The 19,886-nt window shown below is 48.0% G+C and overlaps 2 protein-coding genes across 4 annotated transcripts in view; both read left to right on the plus strand.

The window, feature by feature from the left end:
* Positions 1-19,886, plus strand: part of LOC103697491 (aspartic proteinase 36-like) — a 64,952-nt gene that overhangs the window by 22,910 nt on the left and 22,156 nt on the right. The window contains exons 5-6 of one of the 3 annotated variants that reach the window (XM_039116696.3): positions 10,050-10,212; positions 10,293-10,363. The exons of 1 other annotated variant lie outside the window; for it this stretch is intronic. In XM_039116696.3, the coding sequence (XP_038972624.3) occupies positions 10,050-10,212; positions 10,293-10,363 (234 nt within the window). The remainder of the gene's footprint in view (positions 1-10,049; positions 10,213-10,292; positions 10,364-19,886) is intronic. One more of the 3 variants, XM_089930093.1, reaches the window with a different exon arrangement.
* Positions 16,485-18,354, plus strand: LOC149753698 (uncharacterized). The gene is made up of 2 exons (XM_089930092.1): positions 16,485-17,220; positions 17,303-18,354. Exons 1-2 carry the CDS (start codon positions 16,627-16,629, stop codon positions 18,215-18,217), a joined length of 1,509 nt encoding a protein of 502 aa, XP_089786218.1. The 5' UTR covers positions 16,485-16,626; the 3' UTR covers positions 18,218-18,354.

Here is a 19,886-nt window from a genome sequence, read left to right on the forward strand (position 1 = left end):
CGAGGGCCGAGCCTCGGAAAATTCCGCTCGTTGGTCGGCCAAGGCTGGCGCAAGCCGAGGCGACCGGTCGGGGCTTCAGGCTAGTCTGCTTCCGGGATGATCATCGGGTTAGCCTGGCATCCGAGGGCCAAGCCTCGGGAGATTCCGCTCGTTGGTCGGCCAAGGCTGGCGCAAGCCGAGGCGACCGGTCGGGGCTTCAGGCTAGTCTGCTCCCGGGATGATCATCGGGTTAGCCTGGCATCCGAGGGCCGAGCCTCGGGAGATTCCGCTGGTTGGTCGGCCAAGGCTGGCGCAAGCCGAGGCGACCGGTCGGGGCTTCAGGCTAGTCTGCTCCTGGGATGACCATCGGGTTAGCCTGGCATCCGAGGGCCGAGCCTCGGAAAATTCCGCTCGTTGGTCGGCCAAGGCTGGCGCAAGCCGAGGCGACCGGTCGGGGCTTCAGGCTAGTCTGCTCCCGGGATGATCATCGGGTTAGCCTGGCATCCGAGGGCCGAGCCTCGGGAAATTCCGCTCGCTGGTCGTGCGCCTGTCGCTTGCCGCCCGACGGGATTTCTCCGTGGCCAGCTGCGATCACGTCTCCCCTCCTTGAAGTTCGGCCTCCCGATTGAGCTCCGCGCCAGACGCTTGATCCGGGACCGCGCCTCCATTTGCTCTTCTCCCTTGTATTCCTTCTCTCCCCTAACGCTGGGGAGGACCGGAATATCCCTTGGAGGTGGCGTTCCCCTGGAGGCAGCGGGAGCTTCTTCTGCGGCGGCTCCTCGTCTTTTTCGTGAGGCGTGGATGGTGCCTCTGGGTAGGAGCAGTGTGGACTTCTCCTTCGTCCACTTCTTCTTCATCCGCGCTGGCTCTTCGTCTTTTTCGTGAGACATCGATGGCGCCTCCGGTTGGAAGCACCCACTTCCGGTGGGATTGCAGCCGCTTCGGATGGAGGTTTCGGGATCCCAGATCTTCAGCTCCTCGGAGTCTCCACCTCTTCTTTACTTTCTTTACACCCTAATTCCCCTCTGGGAATTTCTTGTAATCACACGAGCACGTCATTGTAACCAGAAATTTTTGAAATGAAAAGTGTTATACATTTTTAACACTAGGGAGCCTCCTCTCTAGCAAGAACTTCTTCATCCGAGGGTTATTGAAAAGTGTTATTGTAGTCATACGAGGTATTGTCCGCTTTGGGCGCTCCGGTCCGCGCGTCCAGCGCTGACGGAGGGAGACGTTTCCGGCCCGCGCGTCCAGCGCTGACGGGGGGATTGCCCTCACGGTTTTGTCCCACAAAAGGGCCCTCGTAAGGAAAAGGCTTCGCCCTCCTCATTATAAGGCACGGAACCTTTCCGCTCTAGCCGATGTGGGACTAAATTCAAGGCCCCCTCCCCCCCCACAACACTAACCTTTTAGCAGGTTGGTTCTAGCTTGTTGCTCCGCAACCGCACAAGCGTCCGGCTTCTACAAGTAATCAACGTGAGGCCTCTGGATCAACCGGCGTCCCGGGGAGTGCTAGCTCGTAGGGATGCAGCAGGTGGCCGAGAGGGAGGGAGAGAACTAGGAGGAAGAGGACTAGCTACCCTTTCCTTCAATCTTTTCTTTTTTCTTTCTTTTTCTTACAACATGAACTCTCAAAGCTCACTTCACTCTTTCCTAACCGGTGTCAAAACACCAAATACTCTAAGCCAGGTCTTTTTTCTCTACAAAGATGGCAGCCATCTTCCCTATTTATAGAGGGAGAGAAAGTCCAACAAAGGAGCTCACTTGCCACATGTCAAACATGTATGATGCCACGTGTCCTGGTGCTCATGATGGCCTATAAAGCTCTCATGAAGTGTGATTGGATGGCTATGAGAAATAATCTCAGTCTATGGGGTGAGGTGCCCTGGACGGTGGAGGTGTGAGGTGTCCTGTAAAGAGTACAAATCTAATTTGAATTCTACCACAGGGCTAGGATGCATCCAGTATGCAGTCCTCACCTGCATCACGAGGTGTGGGTCCCACTCAAGCAAGATGTGGGGCCCACAAGGACATAAGGTGGGACCTATGCAAAGGGCAAAAGGGGAAAAGAAGATGGTCCCAACCCTATATAAGGGAAAAGGGTTCTAATCAACCTTTTAGCTAGTCAAATCTGATTTGACTCGAACCCAAGGGAATTAAACACCGAAATGGAACTTCTGGGTGCCTGAAATGGGCTGAAAAGTGTGTGGACTCGAGCCTGAGACGGGGCCTGCGGTCGCTTGGGCCTGGGCTGCACTCAAAAATCTGGCGCGCGGGCCTGTACCACGCTCAAACAACCTGGAGCGCGGGCTTGGGCCGCGCTTAAGGAACCAGGCGCGCAGGGGTTCGGTGGCAGCAAATAAAAGGGACGGCGAGCGGCGCTTGTGGGCGGCGAGCAGATGGACGGCGAAGGGGGTGAAGAAGGCAGAGGCGGCGGCGGTCTGGTGCAGCGGCAAACGGAGGGGAAGCCGGAGGTGGCGAGGTGCTTTGGTGGAGGGGACGACAATGGGAGTTTGAAAGGTGGCGGTGAGGCGGAAGCAGCAGTGGGCATCGTGTGATCGGAGAAGAAGCGGCGGGGTGGTGAAGGCGGCCAGGCGGAGCGGCGTGGTGATAGTAGAAGTGGAAGCGGCGACGGCGTTCACGAAGGATGGCGGCACGGCGGAAGAAGTGGCGGCCGATCGGGACGATGAACAGAGGTAAGGATTTTTTTTTCTTTTTTTCTTTTTTTTTGCGCCCAAGGCACGTGTTACTTTTTTTTTTGTGTGCAAGGCATGTACTATTTTTTTTTTGGATTCGGGCTATCAGATTCAGGTTAACGGGTTTTGTGACTTATCCGTTAATCTTTTCTTCAACCTCCCAATGGATTCGGGAGGGCTCTCTGACCTTTGCGGCGGTGGCTGCGGGGCAGGGCTTCGATGGCCATGACGGAGGGCGGTGATCTCGGTTGCGGCTTCGTGGTCCGCGGCGACGGGTGGCGGCCGGTGGTGCGAGGGGTCTTCTCCGGCCGATTGTGGACCGTGCAGTTGGAAGAGGTGCGTAGGCGACGCAGCGGATGGCCGGTTCAGTGGACAACAGCGCGGGCGGTGGCGGTATTCTTCTCCGGCGGTTGGGTGCAAGTGGAGCGGCGCTCCGAGATGGTCACAGGGCGGCCGAAGGAAGCGCGAAGGGGCTGGCGACGCTGTTGGGAAGGCTCTGCCGAGAGAGAGAGAGATGGCCCTCTTTTTCTTTTTTTTTTTATGAGCAGAGCTGACGGAGAGAGGGTGGAGGCCTGTTCTGGTTGGTGGGAACCGAGGGAGAGAAGAGAACCTAGATTGTGGCTTTGGTAGCAGGGGCAAAGCCGAGGCTCTGATACCAAGTTGATGCAGTACCGATCACGGGAGAGGCTGCTGCAGCGACTGAATAGGGAATAGTGACGATGGACCAAGCACGAGAGAGGATGCTGTGGTGACAGAATCAGGAAATAAGGGGAAGAGGGAGGAAGAAGAGGAGGAGAAGAAGAAAGGAAGGGAGGAAGAGAGGAGGGAGAAAGAACGTGGGGAGAAATTTAGTTCACTTTCGTTGAAACCCTAATCATCATGATAAAAGTCCCCTATATATAGGGCCCAAACAAGAATAATTAACATAAACCCCTTACACAAAAATAATTCCCAATAAATCCCTTAAATAACACAAATAAAGCCCTACACAAAAATAAAATGCAAACAAGCCTAGAAATAAAATAAAATGCTAATGAAGATGGTGGACTAGATGGGCGGATGATCAGCTCTGATGTCCCCATTAGCCATTCTGTGGCATTTAACGCATCCGCGCTGTTTTTTTTTTTTTTTTACATCTGCGCACAGACATGCGAAGGGAGAATTGCATGCCTAGCTCGCGCTCGTGCGCGATTTTTCGTGCGGGTAACCATGGCCGCGACCGGTTCCCAGGTAGAAAATTGCGCCCGCACTCGGTTTCCCACGCGGGGCAGCGCGCCTACGCGGGGCAGTGTGCCTACGCGGGCTGGCAGTCTGCGTGGGCCATTTAATGCAACTCTGTGGCATTTAATGCAACTCTGTGGCATTTAATGTATTCGCGTTGTTTTTTTCGCGTCTGTGCTTAGTTTTTTTTTTCACGTCCATGCATTGCGTCCGCGCGCGCGCGTCTGTTCTGTTGACCGAACTGGTACCGAACTGGCACCGAACCGGTACCGAACCTACCGGCCCACTGGTACGTTGGTACTATCGGTCCGACGGACCTTGGTTCCATCTATAAACGGATGGACAAATGTAGATCATGAATCATATGGTGGTGCAGCTCCTTTGATGCTATAGTCAAAGCATTCAAATAATTCGGATGAGAGGTCGCCCTACCACCAGTTTCTCTACGACAGAAGTTGCCATTTAAGGTCTGCTTGGGCTATCTGCCACAGAGCCCCTTCGACCTAGAGTTCACATTTTGTGCTAAGCCAAAGGGCAATAATGAGGGAGACCAAGCACGAGCTCCAAGGTTTATTGAGATTATTAGGAAGATGCATCAGAAGGTCGAGGCATGGCTGCATCAATCACAACAACTGTATGAGGATTGCCGTGACAAGGCATCATGTGGAGTATAACTTCCAAGAGGGAGAGCTAGTTTGGCTTTGTTTCCAGAAAGAAGGGTTGAAGGGTGAAAGAAAGAAACTAAAAGTAATTCGATATAGTCCTTTCAAAATTTTCAAAAAGATGAAAAAAAATGACTTTCAACTTGATTTGCCACTAAACATGGAGATGTACTTATTAATCATTGTTAAGAATCTAAAGTTGTTTGAGCTTTCCATGCTCGATGAAGATCATGGCTACTAGTAGTCGTGGATGATCTATAGGTAGAGCGGGAAAAGCTGCTGGACAAGGGTCATCCTTGAGAGAAAAGTCACAAAAGCTAAATGTGAGAGGATTGAGACCTTTTGGATCTTCTGGAATGGCCTGACTTTCTAGCAAAGCCAAATGATTTAGTTGCAAGATGGGGATGCGAGGATTTCGTATCTTCAATTTTGATTTAGCATAAGCTAAATCCTTCAAACAAGGAGAACCCTGATTCGGGAGAGTCACACTAGACTCGATGCAGACCATTTGCCACTGCAGAGAAAAATTGGATAGGGTCTATAGCAAGATCCACTGCATCAGAAAGTTGAGTAGTGAGTCAAACCTTGGAAGACCCTAACTTGCCTTAACAATATCGGCTGAGGTGCATTTTTTTCTTTTAAATCGAATAACTTGTTCAAGCTCAATGACGTGGTGCAACACCATAAAAGGTGCGGCGCATCAAGCAATCATGTCCAATTCCATCATTTGGACCTTGAAATAGGTTGGCTGAAGGAAAAATTTCCTTTTGAGATTTCGATGGGGCATATCTTTCAATCTTGATATAATTAAACAAAGCGATTGAAGATAAAGCTAACACATAAGTCAAGATTTACCTCCTGTAAGATTTCAACTTCCATTAGTCATATCTATTTCGGAAATGTTCTAACCATTTTAATTAGAAGAGAAATCCAACCGGAATTGTGCAAGGATGGACCTAACTGGTATTAATAAAGGTTTTATAACTCAGTTTTATATTCATTAATAAAAGAAAAGGCTTCCTAGATCCTACTATTGTCAATTTTTCTATTTTCTAAATTTACTTTTAAGAGATTTGAGTTGAGCAAGTTGAAGGAATTTTTTCTTTCTCCCCGATAAAATCGAAAGCTAAGGCATCTAATTTAAAAGGAGTGGCATCTTCCAATGAGAAATTGTTGGAGGAACTACTGTGTTCTACTTACGGGTGGTTTAATGAAATGTATTTCTTGGAAAGTCAGAAGATGTGTGAGCTTAACTATAGTTGATTGTGTAATTTAATGTCTTTTGATTGAAAGATTCTATGTAAACGATTTAGTAAATTATGCTTTAATTTTGGACCCACATGTGACATGTTATACACCTATTAGCATTGGGTTCTTGACCGGAGGATATATCGTTTGCTTATTTGTTAAGAATTTGTGATGTTTTGATAGGAGGCCTGGTTGAATCCTTGCTCTTTTTTTTTCCTTCCTTTCCTTCCATTTCCTTCCTTTTTAATCCTTTTTCTCCATATTTCTATATGCTTTGCTACTCATTTTATCATGAACTCATCTTTTGGCATTTATATTTCTTTATGAAGGTAGCAGATTTGTGTACTACAAAGTTCCAAGTGGTTAGAGCTTTTTAAGGCTCCCTAAGATTAGGCGTTGATACATTGTATAGACTTACAGTTTTTAAAGAAAATTGGCTAGTGTAGGGGTGCAGAGAAATTAGGAATGGTGAATATAGAAGGAATATGTTAGAAACAACTTAAGAATTGTTAAAAATGATAAGATGACGGAAATGACTGTTATATGCTGGTTATGTGCAAGGAAGGACCAAAATTGCCTGTATAAATTATAGGAAGGTGAACCAGAGGACTTGTAGGTGAATATTATAACAAAGGATCGGAATAATCTTGTCTTGGTGGAGGATAAGGTTCAATGAATAGCCAAATAGGACTCATAGAGAACCCTGAGTTGACAACTGGAGATCGGTATTGGATAATGGATATCACAGAAACATACATACACAAACATTTATGTATGCATACACATGATTGTGGAGATGGGTATGGGTATGAGTGTGACATTGGATAATGGATATCACAGAAACATACATAGACAAACATATATGTATACATACACATGGTTGTTTATGTATCCTCATCCTCAATCCTGTGAAAGGCTTGTATCATGTTTTCCTGACAATTCTAATTAATGCGCGTTCTTTCTTCTGTTATTTATTTTCTTTGTCCGGGGTAAGAAGAATTGTTCTTTCAGATAGGTTTCAACAGTTGCTTCGATATGCTACTGCTGATTAATTCGAGTGAAAACTAGTTTAGTCAGGGGTGTAACCAGGATTTTTTCGTCAGGGACTGGTGTTCAAATTATAGAAGTTCAGCAATGAAAGATTAATATCTCAAAAAAAAAAGATTAAAACTTTTATAAAAATATATTTATTTTTGCATATATGTATCAAAATTGTGCATAATATTTTCTAAATCAGCTAACTAATTAATTAATTGCTACAAGTTACAATCCTTGTAACTTGATAGCTTTTTTCCCTTTTATAATTTGGGGCAATAGAGGTTTGCAATTCTAAATTTTACTCTCATCAGAAATCGTTAAACATTTTTTATTTTGGAAAAAAGGTTGGACTCTCCGCCATGCTTAATTTAATATGACCCAAAAAAATTTGGTAGATGCTCTGTCCTTGTAATTAGATTATAATTGTTGGTATTGGTTTATGCTCTTACATTAGATGCTGCAACTTGGGCTGCATTTGGCGTCGTTGTCACTTTTATTTTTTAAAAAAATTAAAAACAGGAGTCAGGAATTCTGTTTCCTATATTTGATTAGATTTCCGACAGCATAAACATGCTTGGTAGTCACTATTTTTTCAATTTTTACAATAGGAAAAGAAAACATGTTTGGTAAGTGAAAATTTAAAATTCAATGTCGTTGTATTTTCTCTGCTATTAACAAGGTACTCCATGTTATTGAAAAGCGATTGAATTCTTGAAAGGAAAATAAGAGAATATTCAGAAAATTTACATAAGTGCTAGCTTCCTCCCCAAAACTTTATGGGTCATCCATCAAATTAAAAAACAGATGTAAAATCCCGGAATGGACTCGAAAGGGAACCTTGACGAACTCCTTAACCCATATAAGCGATCTTCTTGAGGGAAGAATGGGTTTGGTAAGAAGCAGCAAGAAAACATCAAGAATTTACTAAGAAACTAGAGAAGGAACACATCAACAGGAGCAAACAGCATCAGATTCAGGCCTATGATTTTGGCAGCAAAACCTTGCCACCAACCAAAGAGTTCACGTAAAAAAAATTCCAAAGGCCTCTTCCCCACCCATTGGAATGCCTCCCCCCTTTGTCCCCAAAATCCAATCACATGACTCTTGGAAGATCCCCCTCCCCAAAACCCACCAGAACACCCAGGTCAATACCGTTCGCTTAACGGATGCTGTGTGATTGCCTCTTCTTCACCCATTGGAAAGCCTCCTCCCATGCCCCAAAATCTAATCTTTTGACTCTTGGAAGATCCCTACCCCCGAAACCCACTAGAACACTCTTGCTGGTACCGAAAAACCGTTGTCACTACCAATTTATGGACGACTCCAAATGAGGCAAGAAAAGTTCTCGCCGATGGGAAAGAGAAAGAGAGGATGAGTGGAAGGGAGGACTTAGCGGATCTCAAATGGGCGGTGCGTTTGTGTGCTGGATCTCAAACGGGCGATGCAGCAAAGTGCCAAAGCTCCACCTATATGGATGGTTGACTTGGGAAGTGTATGTAAGAGGCATAGTGGAATAAAAATCGGGGGAGTATGATGCACGAGGAGCTATTTCGGGCCTCAAAAAGTTACTTTTGCAAAAAGAGGATATAAAATATTTTCACTTCCACTTTTTCCGTAAATAGTGAAAGTCACTTAAAAAAAAATAATGCGACCAAAAATCTTTTTTCACATCGATTTTTGTGTTTTCATGTTTAAAAATAAAAAACAGAAAAATACTTATACTAAACAGATGCTTACAATAACTACTTAAAAGAAAGTTACTAATATCATTAGCAATAATACAAAGTTCTATGAACATGTTTGTGAAATAAGGATTCTAACTTTTAAGAATTTATTTTTCTCAAAGAATTGGAAGACTTTATAGTTCAAAATTAAGAAATACTTTGCATCTATGTAACAAATTTCTTGATTATAAAAAGATTAATGAATAATTTAGAAAAAGTTTTAGGGAAGAACCAGGGTCTACTATGTCTGTACTGGGCACCGTACCGGTTGCCCAGCGGCACGAGTTGTTACGGGCCTGACAACCAAGATCTACTATGTCGGTACCGGGCACTGTACCGGTTGTCTGGCGGCATGAGTCGGTACGGGCCGTGCCAGGCCAGGCCCGTACTGAAAGAGAAAACCAGTTGGAGCCGGAGAAGGAGAGAGAGCGAGGGAGGGAGGGAGGGAGGAGCGGCTGCAGACGCCTGCGGAGGGCTGCGCGGGGGAGGGGGTGGCGGCGGAGGCCATGGGGGCGCGGTGGGGGCCGTGGAAAACAATTTGAAAATTTTTACGTGAAATCTTCTTCTCTGACTCCGGCAGTGAACCATTTTCAAAGTCGGAACCGTACTGGTAAGCCACCGGTACGGCTCGGAACGGGCGAAACCGTCCGGTTCGGGATGGTTCCGCATTCCTTGAGAGGAACACAAAAAAATCTGAAACTATTCCCTCTCGCTCATATATCTAAATCTGGCTACAAATTTGTCATGCATTTGCAATCCAAAATCAGAAATTGAAGGAATCACGAGTATCCCATCAAAAATTTTGTATAGGAGGCTGTTATGTGATTGTCTATATTGGAAAGTAATAAAGTGATGTTAATGGATCCTAATTCCATGATTTTTAGGATGATAAGCATGGCGGCATAGCCATTCTATTTCAGGCTTTTATGATATGCGTTACTTAGGATTTCAAAGAAGTGGAGGAAGACCATGTCTGTTAAGAGTGTTTGAAAGGAGTCCTATAATAAAATAAGATAAGATCAAGGAAGGACCATGAGACACATAATCAAAGATTGGCTTCCTATCTATAAAACCTTAGATATTAATTTTGAGAACCTAATCAAACATTTGTTTCTATTTATAAAAATTTAGAAATTAAATTTGGCATGTTTATGGATTCTTAATTAGATGATATAAAAATTTTGAGCAAATGAGTAGGGTTGGGGGGTATATAGCCCATACAACAAGACAATGAGTGTTAGGAGGTTGTTGGGGGAAGGGATCCCAGATGTAATATCACAAGAGAAAGTTCCTCCTAAAGAAATTACCCCTTGGGTCCGCCTTTGTTTTTAATGTAATTCAGTATTTATGCTCCCTTATTTCTGCTATAACATGTGAATAAATTCTTTTTTTTATTTTATTTTGTCTGCTGATTGCTAACTCTTGAGTAATCTATTGGCTTTTCAATTCTGCCATAGCTGATAATTTTACCGCTACTTCAGGCCACATTATAATGTCAATCTCAGGGCAATTGAGGTTGCTGGGGCTTTTCTACGGCTTCCAACTGACTTGTTTGAAAATGGAGACAAGAAAGGAACAATAATTGATAGTGGTACAACCTTATCTTATCTCCCAGAGGCGGCTTATAAACCATTATTGAATGCGGTATAAGACATGTCAAATTGGTTCTTTTTGGAGATCTTTCTGTGTCTTTTTTTACTTACTCTTCACTTCTTCTTTTCTAGATTTTCTCTTACCAACCAAATTTAAGCTTCCGCACCATTCAGGACTTTTTATGTTTTCGATATAGTGGAAGGTATGCTTGTGTGCCAACCATTTTATATCTTTGTTTATGGTCCTGGCAATTATGGAACTAAAGAGCTTAGCTATAAAACCAATTTGTCTTTTTATTTCCTTTTTTTTTGACATAAATGTTAGCCCAAATTGTGCCATTATGCTTTTTATACGATGTAAAATTATGAAACTTCATCATTCTACCATTTTTGGTTATCAGTGCAATCATGAGTTATATTTCTTTTTCCCTGTCTTTGTAGCTGGTAAACATCCTTCCAGTCAGATGATTTATTCTTAATGATGGGGACGTCATACTGGTGTTTTATGTCAGGGAATACAGATTATTTAAGTTTATATATTTGGGTATTGTCCCCCCCATCATGGATTGTATTTTATTTTTGCATCTCTCAGCACATGCTTACAGATTGCACACCATCCGAGTCTGCAGATCCATGACTTATATAGTTCTAGCCATTACAGTGAAGGATTGCTTATCCATGGCACTCTGTTATGGGATTCAACTGGTCCTTTGTCCCCTCCTCAAGACCTATGAGGACATATTGCAAACATTTCAGAGGCATTTTTTTCAGTTCAAACAAGGTTAAGGAATTGGGTTTTTTGCATGTAAAACCTTATAAATATTTGAAAATTTGCATATACCCTCACAAAGTTACTATTTGCATGGATACCATTTTAAATTATTCCTTTTGCATGTATACCCCTATGAATATATGAAATTGTATGTATATCCTTGTAAATTTACTATTTACATATACACCCTTATAAATCATTTCTTTTTGTGTCTATACCCTTGTAAATTTACTATTTGCGTGTATATCCTTATAAATTAATTCTTTTTGCATGTTTAGCTTTATTGAGTTAGCAGTATACATGTAGAAAGAAACAATTTATAATGGTATTTATACAGGCAAAAAGAATAATTTATAAGCATATACATGTAAATTTCAAATTACGAGGGTATTCCTGTAATTTGAGATATATATGGGTATACATGCAATAATAGGATTCATTTAGATAATTACTGAAACTCATGCTAATATCTCATGACTCCCAAGTATCTATACCTGCTCTAAATTTTTAAGATTGATTTTATTTGTTATCATTTTAAATTAATTCATGTTCAAAAATTAATTTAAAACTTGTACAATTTTTGATAATCAAATTTGGTTGGGGGCTTTCGCAGATTCTCCTTAAGCCCTACTTGTATATTAACTAACTCAAACTAAGGCATTTTGGTTTGATTAATTTTAAGATATGCCAAGTTAGAGCACAGGTTTGGGTGCTTCCGAACATACCCAAAAATGATGCAATTCTAACAATATTATGGAATGTGTGCATCTGTAATTCAAGCATTATATCATTTTGTTGCCCAGATAGACAACCCAAGAGGGGGGGGGGTGAATTGGGTTTTAAAATAATTTTAACTATTAAAGCGTTTGTGGGTGACTAATTAATGCTTTTTACAAGATGATTAATTAGTTGCTGTGATGTGTATGAAATGAGAGTAATGGTAAGAGACAAGCAATCACAAACACAAAGCTTTTATAGTGGTTCGGAGCTAACCCTTGCTCCTACGTCCACTCCCCAAGTCTCTCTTGGGAATTCACTATAACCCCTTGGATTACAGCCGGTTGTTTTCCAAGCTCACAACCAAACTTGTTGTTTTACGAGCTCACAACGAACTCGGTCGGTTTTCCCAGGCTCACCGACTAGAACCAACCCCGATTGTTTTCCCGGGATCACAATCGAACCCTTACACGTTGGTTTTACACTCGGCTCACCAACCAACCTCAATACTCTTGATTCAATGCCCCGATTGAACCAAGCAAAGATAAAGGTGTAGATAAAAGAGACAAACAGAAAAATACAGCTTCTCAAAAGCAGATAAATGGCAATATGAACAATAACGAAGTTAAGAGCCCTCAAACGCTTTTAAGTTGGAGAAGAGGAAGGGCTTCTTGAACTTCGGGTCTCCTCTTGAATGTGTAGTCGACTTGAATGCAGGAGAAGGCTCTTTCAATGTTGGGAAGAAGTAGGTGGATGCAGTTAATGCTGCTCTTCCCTCTTTTTCGTTGAAGAACAAGTTGCAGAGATTGAAAGCTTGATTACTTGGAGTGGAATGGTTGTTCTCTGCCTTGCTACAGTCTTTTGTGGCTATTTAAACCAACCCCCACGGAAACTAGCCGTTAGAGAGCTTTTTCTGCGCGTTCTGCACACTCTGCGCAGCCTGACAATGTGTCCGTTGGTGGGTTAGAGTCGACTCGCGCGATCAGGAGTCGACTCGACTGTAGCGGGAGTCGACTCAAGCTTTTCCGGAGTCGACTCGGCAACTGTTCCAAATTTGAATTAAAGTTGCCTTCACGACTGGGAGTCGACTCGTCTTGACCTGGAGTCGACTCGCCAACTTCTGGAGCTGACTTGGCAATTTCGGAGTCGGCTCATCCACTGAAGTCCGTGGATCCAATTTTGAATTTGATCCACTCGAGTCGACTCGACTATCCTGGGAGTCGACTCGAATCTCAGAGCCCGAACTCCCGATTCTCTGTCTTTTGGCTCGTCCAGTCTTGGAGTCGACTCGAACTTCCTCGGAGTCGACTCGGCTCTCAGTTTCCGAAACTTGGTCTTCTGCCTTTTTGATGTGAAGCTGTCTTGGAGTCGACTCGAGCTGTCTGGGAGTCGACTCGAATCTCAGAGGCAGTAACTTGGTCTTCTGTCTGTTGATGGTCGCGGAGTCTTGGAGTCGACTCGCATATTGCGGGAGTCGACTCGAATCTCAGAGTCCGAAAATTGCTCTCTGACTTTTTCTTGTGTTCCTCTGAGAGTCGACTCTCACCTTCTTTGGAGTCGACTTGCCATCCATCGGAGTCGACTCGCGTTTCACTGGAGTCGACTCGAATCTCAGACCCGAAAACTGCTCTCTGACTTTTTCTTTGTGTTCCTCTTGGAGTCGACTCTTACTATCCTGGAGTCGACTCGGTGAACATCGGAGTCGACTCGCGCACTTTGGGAGTCGACTCGTTGACAGGTTCTGAGTTGAAACTTTCTGTTCTTCTGTCTGTTCTCAGTCGGAGTCGACTCGTACAGATCTGGAGTCGACTCGAGCCCGTGCCAGTGAACTTGATACGCTTGGAGTCGACTCGTGATACTCTGAAGTCGACTCGAGTCTCAGACTTTGGTTCAAGCTGACTTCTTAACTTATCCAAAAATTATGAACCAAGTCTTGAGACACTTAGACAAGATTTTCACTGAAACACTTAATTGAATTCATTAGTAAACAAGAAATATACTCAATTGCTTTGATCTCATCAAAATCAAATAGGGTTTTAATCAATCACTCCACAATCTCCCCCTTTTTGATGATGGCAAAACACTGAGTATATGTAAAGTGAATTGCACAATAAACAATGAAATAAAATCCATAAATGAATTCAAATGTCTGGTAATTCAATTTATCCAAGCTTGAAAGGAGTGAAACAATAAATTTCGGAGTTAAAGCTCCCCCTTTCATTTGGAATTATATAAGCCTTCATATTATACAATCAATTGTTTGGCTTATATGTCATTAATGATTTTGCTTGATTAAAATTCAGATTCTCCCCCTCAACATATGTATTCTACTATGTTTTGATTCTTTGAATTTTCTTTTAATGCTTTGAAGTTTTTGAACTGAATTTTTTTGGTTTTTAGAGGGAAAATCTGTCAATTTGTTCTTGAGTAGGATTCAGCTAATCTCCGAATATCCCTTGAATAGATTCTGGAGATTACTCCATTAGGAGCCCCAAAAGAGAGATAATGAGCCTCGAGGTACCGAATCCACTAAGAACGAATTTGTGTGTTTTAAGAGTTTATCTTTTTATTGATTTCCATTGATTTCCAAAAGTACTTAGGGAGGTTACTTTCACATAACATAGTTCTAGCCATTTCCTCTAGAGTTCTATTTTTCCTCTCCACAACTCCATTTTGTTGTGGTGTCCTAGGTGCAGAAAAATTATGAGTTATTCCCTTTTTACTACAAAACTCATTGAATAACTGATTTTCAAATTCGGTACCATGGTCACTTCTAATGGCTATTACTGAAGTATCTCTAGCATTGGTTACTTCCTTATGAAACTTTTTAAATACTGAAAAGGCTTGATCTTTATGTGCTAAGAACATAACCCAAGTGTACCTAGAATAATCATCTACAATAACTAGACCATATTTATTTCCACCTAGGCTTGTTGTTCTAGTTGGTCCGAATAGGTCCATGTGTAATTGTTGCTGGTGGTCCAAACCGAGAACGATTGGCACAGCGGTGTGAACGGGGTTCCGTTTGAGTTGCCTTGGTTGGTGTTGATCGCGCTCCACCTTCCACTGGGAAACCTGCAAGCAAGCCTCGCACCACCACTGGGGTAGTGGGGGCCCTCCGACGATCAAGTCAGAGGAGATTGGAGGAGAGGGAGAGATAATAGTAGCAAGTAAGAGAATGCTCTGGAAGTTCTTGCTTACCCTCCCCCTTCTCCCCCCAGCCGCATATATACCAGGCTGGGGGGTCCTTTTGGGGGGTTGGTCATCGTGTAGCACGATGGAGCTGCCACTGACATGGCCGTTACAGGGCGTCGTGGGGCAGCGCTGGGTACGGCTATGACAGGGCGTAGTGGAGCTCCGCTTTGTACGGCTGTTACAGGGGATCGTGGAGCAGCGCCGGATACGACCGTTGCTGGGTGTAGTGGAGCAGAGGGCCGCGGCGTGCCTCTGGGGAATAGCCTGTCGTTGTCGAGAGATGACCAACTCGGGGTCGGGCTGCGGAGACGAAGATGTCCGACTCGGGGTCGGATTGCTGGATCAAGGGGCAGCCGACTCGGGGTCGGGCTGCGGAGCCGAAGATGCCCGACTCGGGGTCGGATTGCTGGATCAAGGGGCTGCCGTAGTCTTCCTGGGCGCGCGTGCCGGTCACGTGGGGCATGGTGGCTAAGTTCCCCCGTAACAGTAGCCCCCCACTTCCGAGCCTGGAACCAGAAGGGGAACGGGTGAAGGGAGTGATGCTTCGTGATTGCCGCCATCCCTCGGAGGGGCGCGTGCGCTTCGAGCTCCCCGCCTTCTTTATGGCGTATGGCGGTTGTTGCTGACCTGGCAGTCTGAGGATTTCGGCGGATATCCTTCCTTAATGGCGTCGATTCGCCTTTGGGGCGCGAGCGACCCTTCGGCAGCCAGGCGTCCTCTGGCGTCACCGAGGCGTCACCCACCTTTCCGCCTATTTAACCGGGGGCCCTCCTCCGTCCGCCTTTCTCTTTATAGACATCGCTGCCGTCATTGCCGTCGGACTGTTCGCTTGCTCCTCCTTTGACGCTCTCGGAGCCGTTCTTCCTTCTCTTCCGGTGAGTTGCCCCATTCTTCAATTTAAGGCTCTCCATACTTTCTCCTTTTGTATTAGGGTACTCCAGTCGTTCCGGTCCTTTCCCCCTTCTTGACCCCGTCCTGACCGTAGATTCACTGGCCATTAGGGAGGGGCGAAGTGAGAGCAGACCGCATTAAGTCGGAGCTGGTCGCTGAAGACCTAGATAGGTTCGTGGCTCGATACCACCTTCCCGAGGCCTGCAATGTTACGCTCCCGGGGCCTGAGGAGAGGATGTCCCATCCTCCTCCAGGGAAGGTCGCCATCAATGAGGGCATTCTTCAGGCTGGGTTTCGCTTTCCCCCCTCGGACTTAGTTGTGCAGGTGCTTCGGGGTTTAAGAGTGGCGCCGACGCAACTGGTGCCGAACTCATGGCGCGCTCTGACGGCCTTCCAGGTTCTCTGCCGCATGCACGAGGTTTCCGCCACCCTGAATGTCTTTTGGGAATGCTACGGCCTGAGCGGCCACCCCCAGGACAAAGGGTGGTGGTGCTTTGCGGCGCGGCGAGGGTGCGGCCTCGTCAAGGAGGCTCCTTCCTCCATTCACGGCTGGAAGGAGCGTTTCTTTTTCATTGACGTAGATCCCTCTTGGGGAATCAGGGCAACCTGGGAGACGCCGATGAAGTCCCCGATTGGCCTATCGAGGTTGTCGAGGGAGGAATCCGATGGCGTCGCCGTCTTGAAGGGGTTGGTTGCCGAGGGCCGGCTCCCCTCGGTGGCTTGCCTTATTTCCGAGGATACCTTGGTGAACGTTGGTCTGAGCTCGGTCCCCACTGACCGTGAGCCCGCCACCATTTCTTTTTTAGCTCTTTTCTCCTCTTTCGTCTCGTTCTTTCCTTCAGTTTCTCAACCTCCGACCACCTCGTCCTTTTTGCAGAGATCGACGACGTCATGCGGTCGGACAAGGCAACGGCTGTTGGTAGGACGTCCCTACTGGAAGCAGTCCGGAGGAAGAAACGAGCTCCTCCGAGCGGGGCCCCACCGGCGAAGAAGTCCCGCCGGCAGGCGACTCCGACGCCGACAGACGGGTCCGGACCCACCGATCAGGGGGACGCCGCGGGCGCGGACCGGGAGTTGACGCTGTATCAGTCCTTCGATGCCGAGACTACCGTTTCTCCGGAGGCATCACCCGGGCGCGGCCGAGATGGACGGGTCGGACGTGATCGGTCCCCAGCCCAGCCTTTGACTCGGTCGGCTCCGGATGATACGAGGAGGGACGCGCCGAGGCCCCGGCCGAGCGGGACCCTGTCAATTCCAGGGGCGGTCCCCGCCCCGAGCATGGTCAGCATGACTCTTCCCCAAGCGATGGGTAAGGGTAAGGCTGCAGAACCACCGTCCGACTCCGGGGAGAAGTCGGGGTCGGCCTTCACTTTCGCCGGCGCCCGAAACCTCATCGAGACGGTGCTGCTGGAGAAGGACCGCAGGCAGGTCCGGGAGATGAGGGTCCCTGACATTGGGGCTGCCAGCTGCGTCTGTCTCATGTCGGTGAGTGTTCTTTTGGTCGCTTTCATCATTTATAGGCTCTGTTGATCCCCGCCTGACGCCCTCGTTTTTTCCTATCTCTTAGCTCGCCCAGTACATGATCCGCCTGGAGGAGTGCTACGAGGAACAGGCGAGGCTTCTGGCGAGGGCCGAGAGCCAACTGAAGGCAGTAGAGGAGGGAGGTCAGGCTGCGGCGGGGAGGACGACCAGGGACCTCGAGATGAGGCTCCGGGTGGCCGAAGAGCGGGCACTCGGCTTCGCCACCCTCGAGAAGCAACTGTTGGAGGCTCAGGAGCAACTCAAGGTTGCCTCGGGTCTCGAGGGCGAGATCAAGAAGGCGGAGGAGCGGGCCGAGAAGCAGTCCCGGAAGGCTGCCGACTACCGGGAGAGGTGGGAGAAGGCCCAGCGGTCTGCCGACAGCGCCCGCAACCGAACCCGGTCTCTTGAAGCCAAGCTGGGCGAATTGGAGTCGGCCTTGGAGAAGTTCCGCGCGAGCGACCAGGAGCTTCATTCGCGCCTGGAGGAGGCTGAGGCTGCTCGCATTGCTGCCGAGGCGAAGCACAAGGAGGCTCAGGCTGATCTGCTGAGGGTCTCCTCCGAGGCGGATGACCGGATTGTGGCGAAGGTCTTGGAGGCGAAGGCTCAGATTATGGAGCGGGCAGAGGCGGCGCTGGCCGAGAAGGGTGCGGAGATCGGGCGTCAGGCGGTACAGGCTTATCGTCAGTCCGCCGAGTTCACCCGTGATATGTCGGAGGCGGTACAGGCCTATCGTCAGTCCGACGAGTTCGTCCGTGACATGTCGGACGCGGGGTCCGACTCCTTTGTCTTAGGCTTCGAGGAAGGCCTGGCAAGGGTGTCGGCTAAGTACCCCGAAATTGACCTGAGTGGGATCTCCCTTCTCGACTCCCCTCCGGCGCCATTGCCTGCTGCTTCTCCAACCGTCTCCCTACCCCCTGCGGACGCGCCCGACGTTCTCGACCCGGGGGTTCCTCCAAGCTGACCTTCTGTATTTTTGTTCTTTTCTTTGTGTGTTGGCGTTTTGCCAAGTTGTATGGGTCTCGGCCCTGAAACAATGAAAGTTAATGCAAATAGAGTTTCTTCATTTCACTTTCGTCCTTCTTCTTTTTAACTCTTGATAGCGTCTCACTGACTCCCGACTCTTGAAATTCTTCGGGCGCTCGGCCAGGCATCCGAGGGTTAGTCCTCAGGAAATTCCGCTCGTTAGTCGGCCAAGGCTGGCGCAAGCCGAGGCGACCGGTCGGGGCTTCAGGCTAGTCTGCTCCCGGGATGATCATCGGGTTAGCCTGGCATCCGAGGGCCGAGCCTTGGGAGATTCCGCTCGTTGGTCGGCCAAGGCTGGCGCAAGCCGAGGCGACCGGTCGGGGCTTCAGGCTAGTCTGCTCCCGGGATGATCATCGGGTTAGCCTGGCATCTGAGGGTCGTCAGGCCTCAGGAGCTTCCGCTCGTTGGTCGGCCAAGGCTGGCGCAAGCCGAGGCGACCGGTCGGGGCTTCAGGCTAGTCTGCTCCCGGGATGATCATCGGGTTAGCCTGGCATCCGAGGGCCGAGCCTCGGGAGATTCCGCTCGTTGGTCGGCCAAGGCTGGCGCAAGCCGAGGCGACCGGTCGGGGCTTCAGGCTAGTTTGCTCCCGGGATGATCATCGGGTTAGCCTGGCATCTGAGGGTCGTCAGGCCTCAGGAGATTCCGCTCGTTGGTCGGCCAAGGCTGGCGCAAGCCGAGGCGACCGGTCGGGGCTTCAGGCTAGTCTGCTCCCGGGATGATCGTCGGGTTAGCCTGGCATCCGAGGGCCGAGCCTCGGAAAATTTCGCTCGTTGGTCGGCCAAGGCTGGCGCAAGCCGAGGCGACCGGTCGGGGCTTCAGGCTAGTCTGCTCCCGGGATGATCGTCGGGTTAGCCTGGCATCCGAGGGCCGTGCCTCGGGAAATTCCGCTCGTTGGTCGGCCAAGGCTGGCGCAAGCCGAGGCGACCGGTCGGGGCTTCAGGCTAGTCTGCTCCTGGGATGATCATCGGGTTAGCCTGGCATTCGAGGGCCGAGCCTCGGAAAATTCCGCTCGTTGGTCAGCCAAGGCTGGCGCAAGCCGAGGCGACCGGTCGGGGCTTCAGGCTAGTCTGCTCCCGGGATGATCATCGGGTTAGCCTGGCATCCGAGGGCCGTGCCTCAGGAGATTCCGCTCGTTGGTCGGCCAAGGCTGGCGCAAGCCGAGGCGACCGGTCGGGGCTTCAGGCTAGTCTGCTCCCGGGATGATCGTCGGGTTAGCCTGGCATCCGAGGGCCGAGCCTCGGGAAATTCCGCTCGCTGGTCGTGCGCCTGTCGCTTGCCGCCCGACGGAATTTCTCCATGGCCAGCTGCGATCGTGTTTCTCCTCCTCTCCAAGCGTCGCCTGGGGAACACCAGATGGGCATTAAATGCTAATTAAGGGGTTACCTGGGAAATCGGATCGCCAGTTGCTGCTTGCGAGGAGTGTCAGTTAAGTGGCCGCGATACGCGCGTTCTTCGAGGCGGATGCGGCCTGGGGCGCAAGCGGAGATACGCGGACCTAGGGGTACAGGCCACCCGGAGTGTCCTGCACAAAGAATGCGATTAAGGAGAATGACGCTTAGGAAATCGCGGGAAGATACGCCTCGAGAGCCGGATCGGCTCCGGATTCA

This window comes from Phoenix dactylifera, chromosome 4 (assembly GCF_051530095.1).
Source record: "Phoenix dactylifera cultivar Ajwa chromosome 4, Ajwa_hap1_PhDact_Kaust_v1.1, whole genome shotgun sequence".
Lineage (NCBI taxonomy): Eukaryota > Viridiplantae > Streptophyta > Magnoliopsida > Arecales > Arecaceae > Phoenix > Phoenix dactylifera.

Excerpts from the sequence above, each read along its gene's own strand:
- LOC149753698 (XM_089930092.1), top strand. The coding sequence starts at position 16,627 with ATGCGGTCGGACAAGGCAACGGCTGTTGGTAGGACGTCCCTACTGGAA. Across the intron at positions 17,221-17,302 it reads GCTGCGTCTGTCTCATGTCG|CTCGCCCAGTACATGATCCG; the intron begins GTGAGTGTTCTT and ends CCTATCTCTTAG.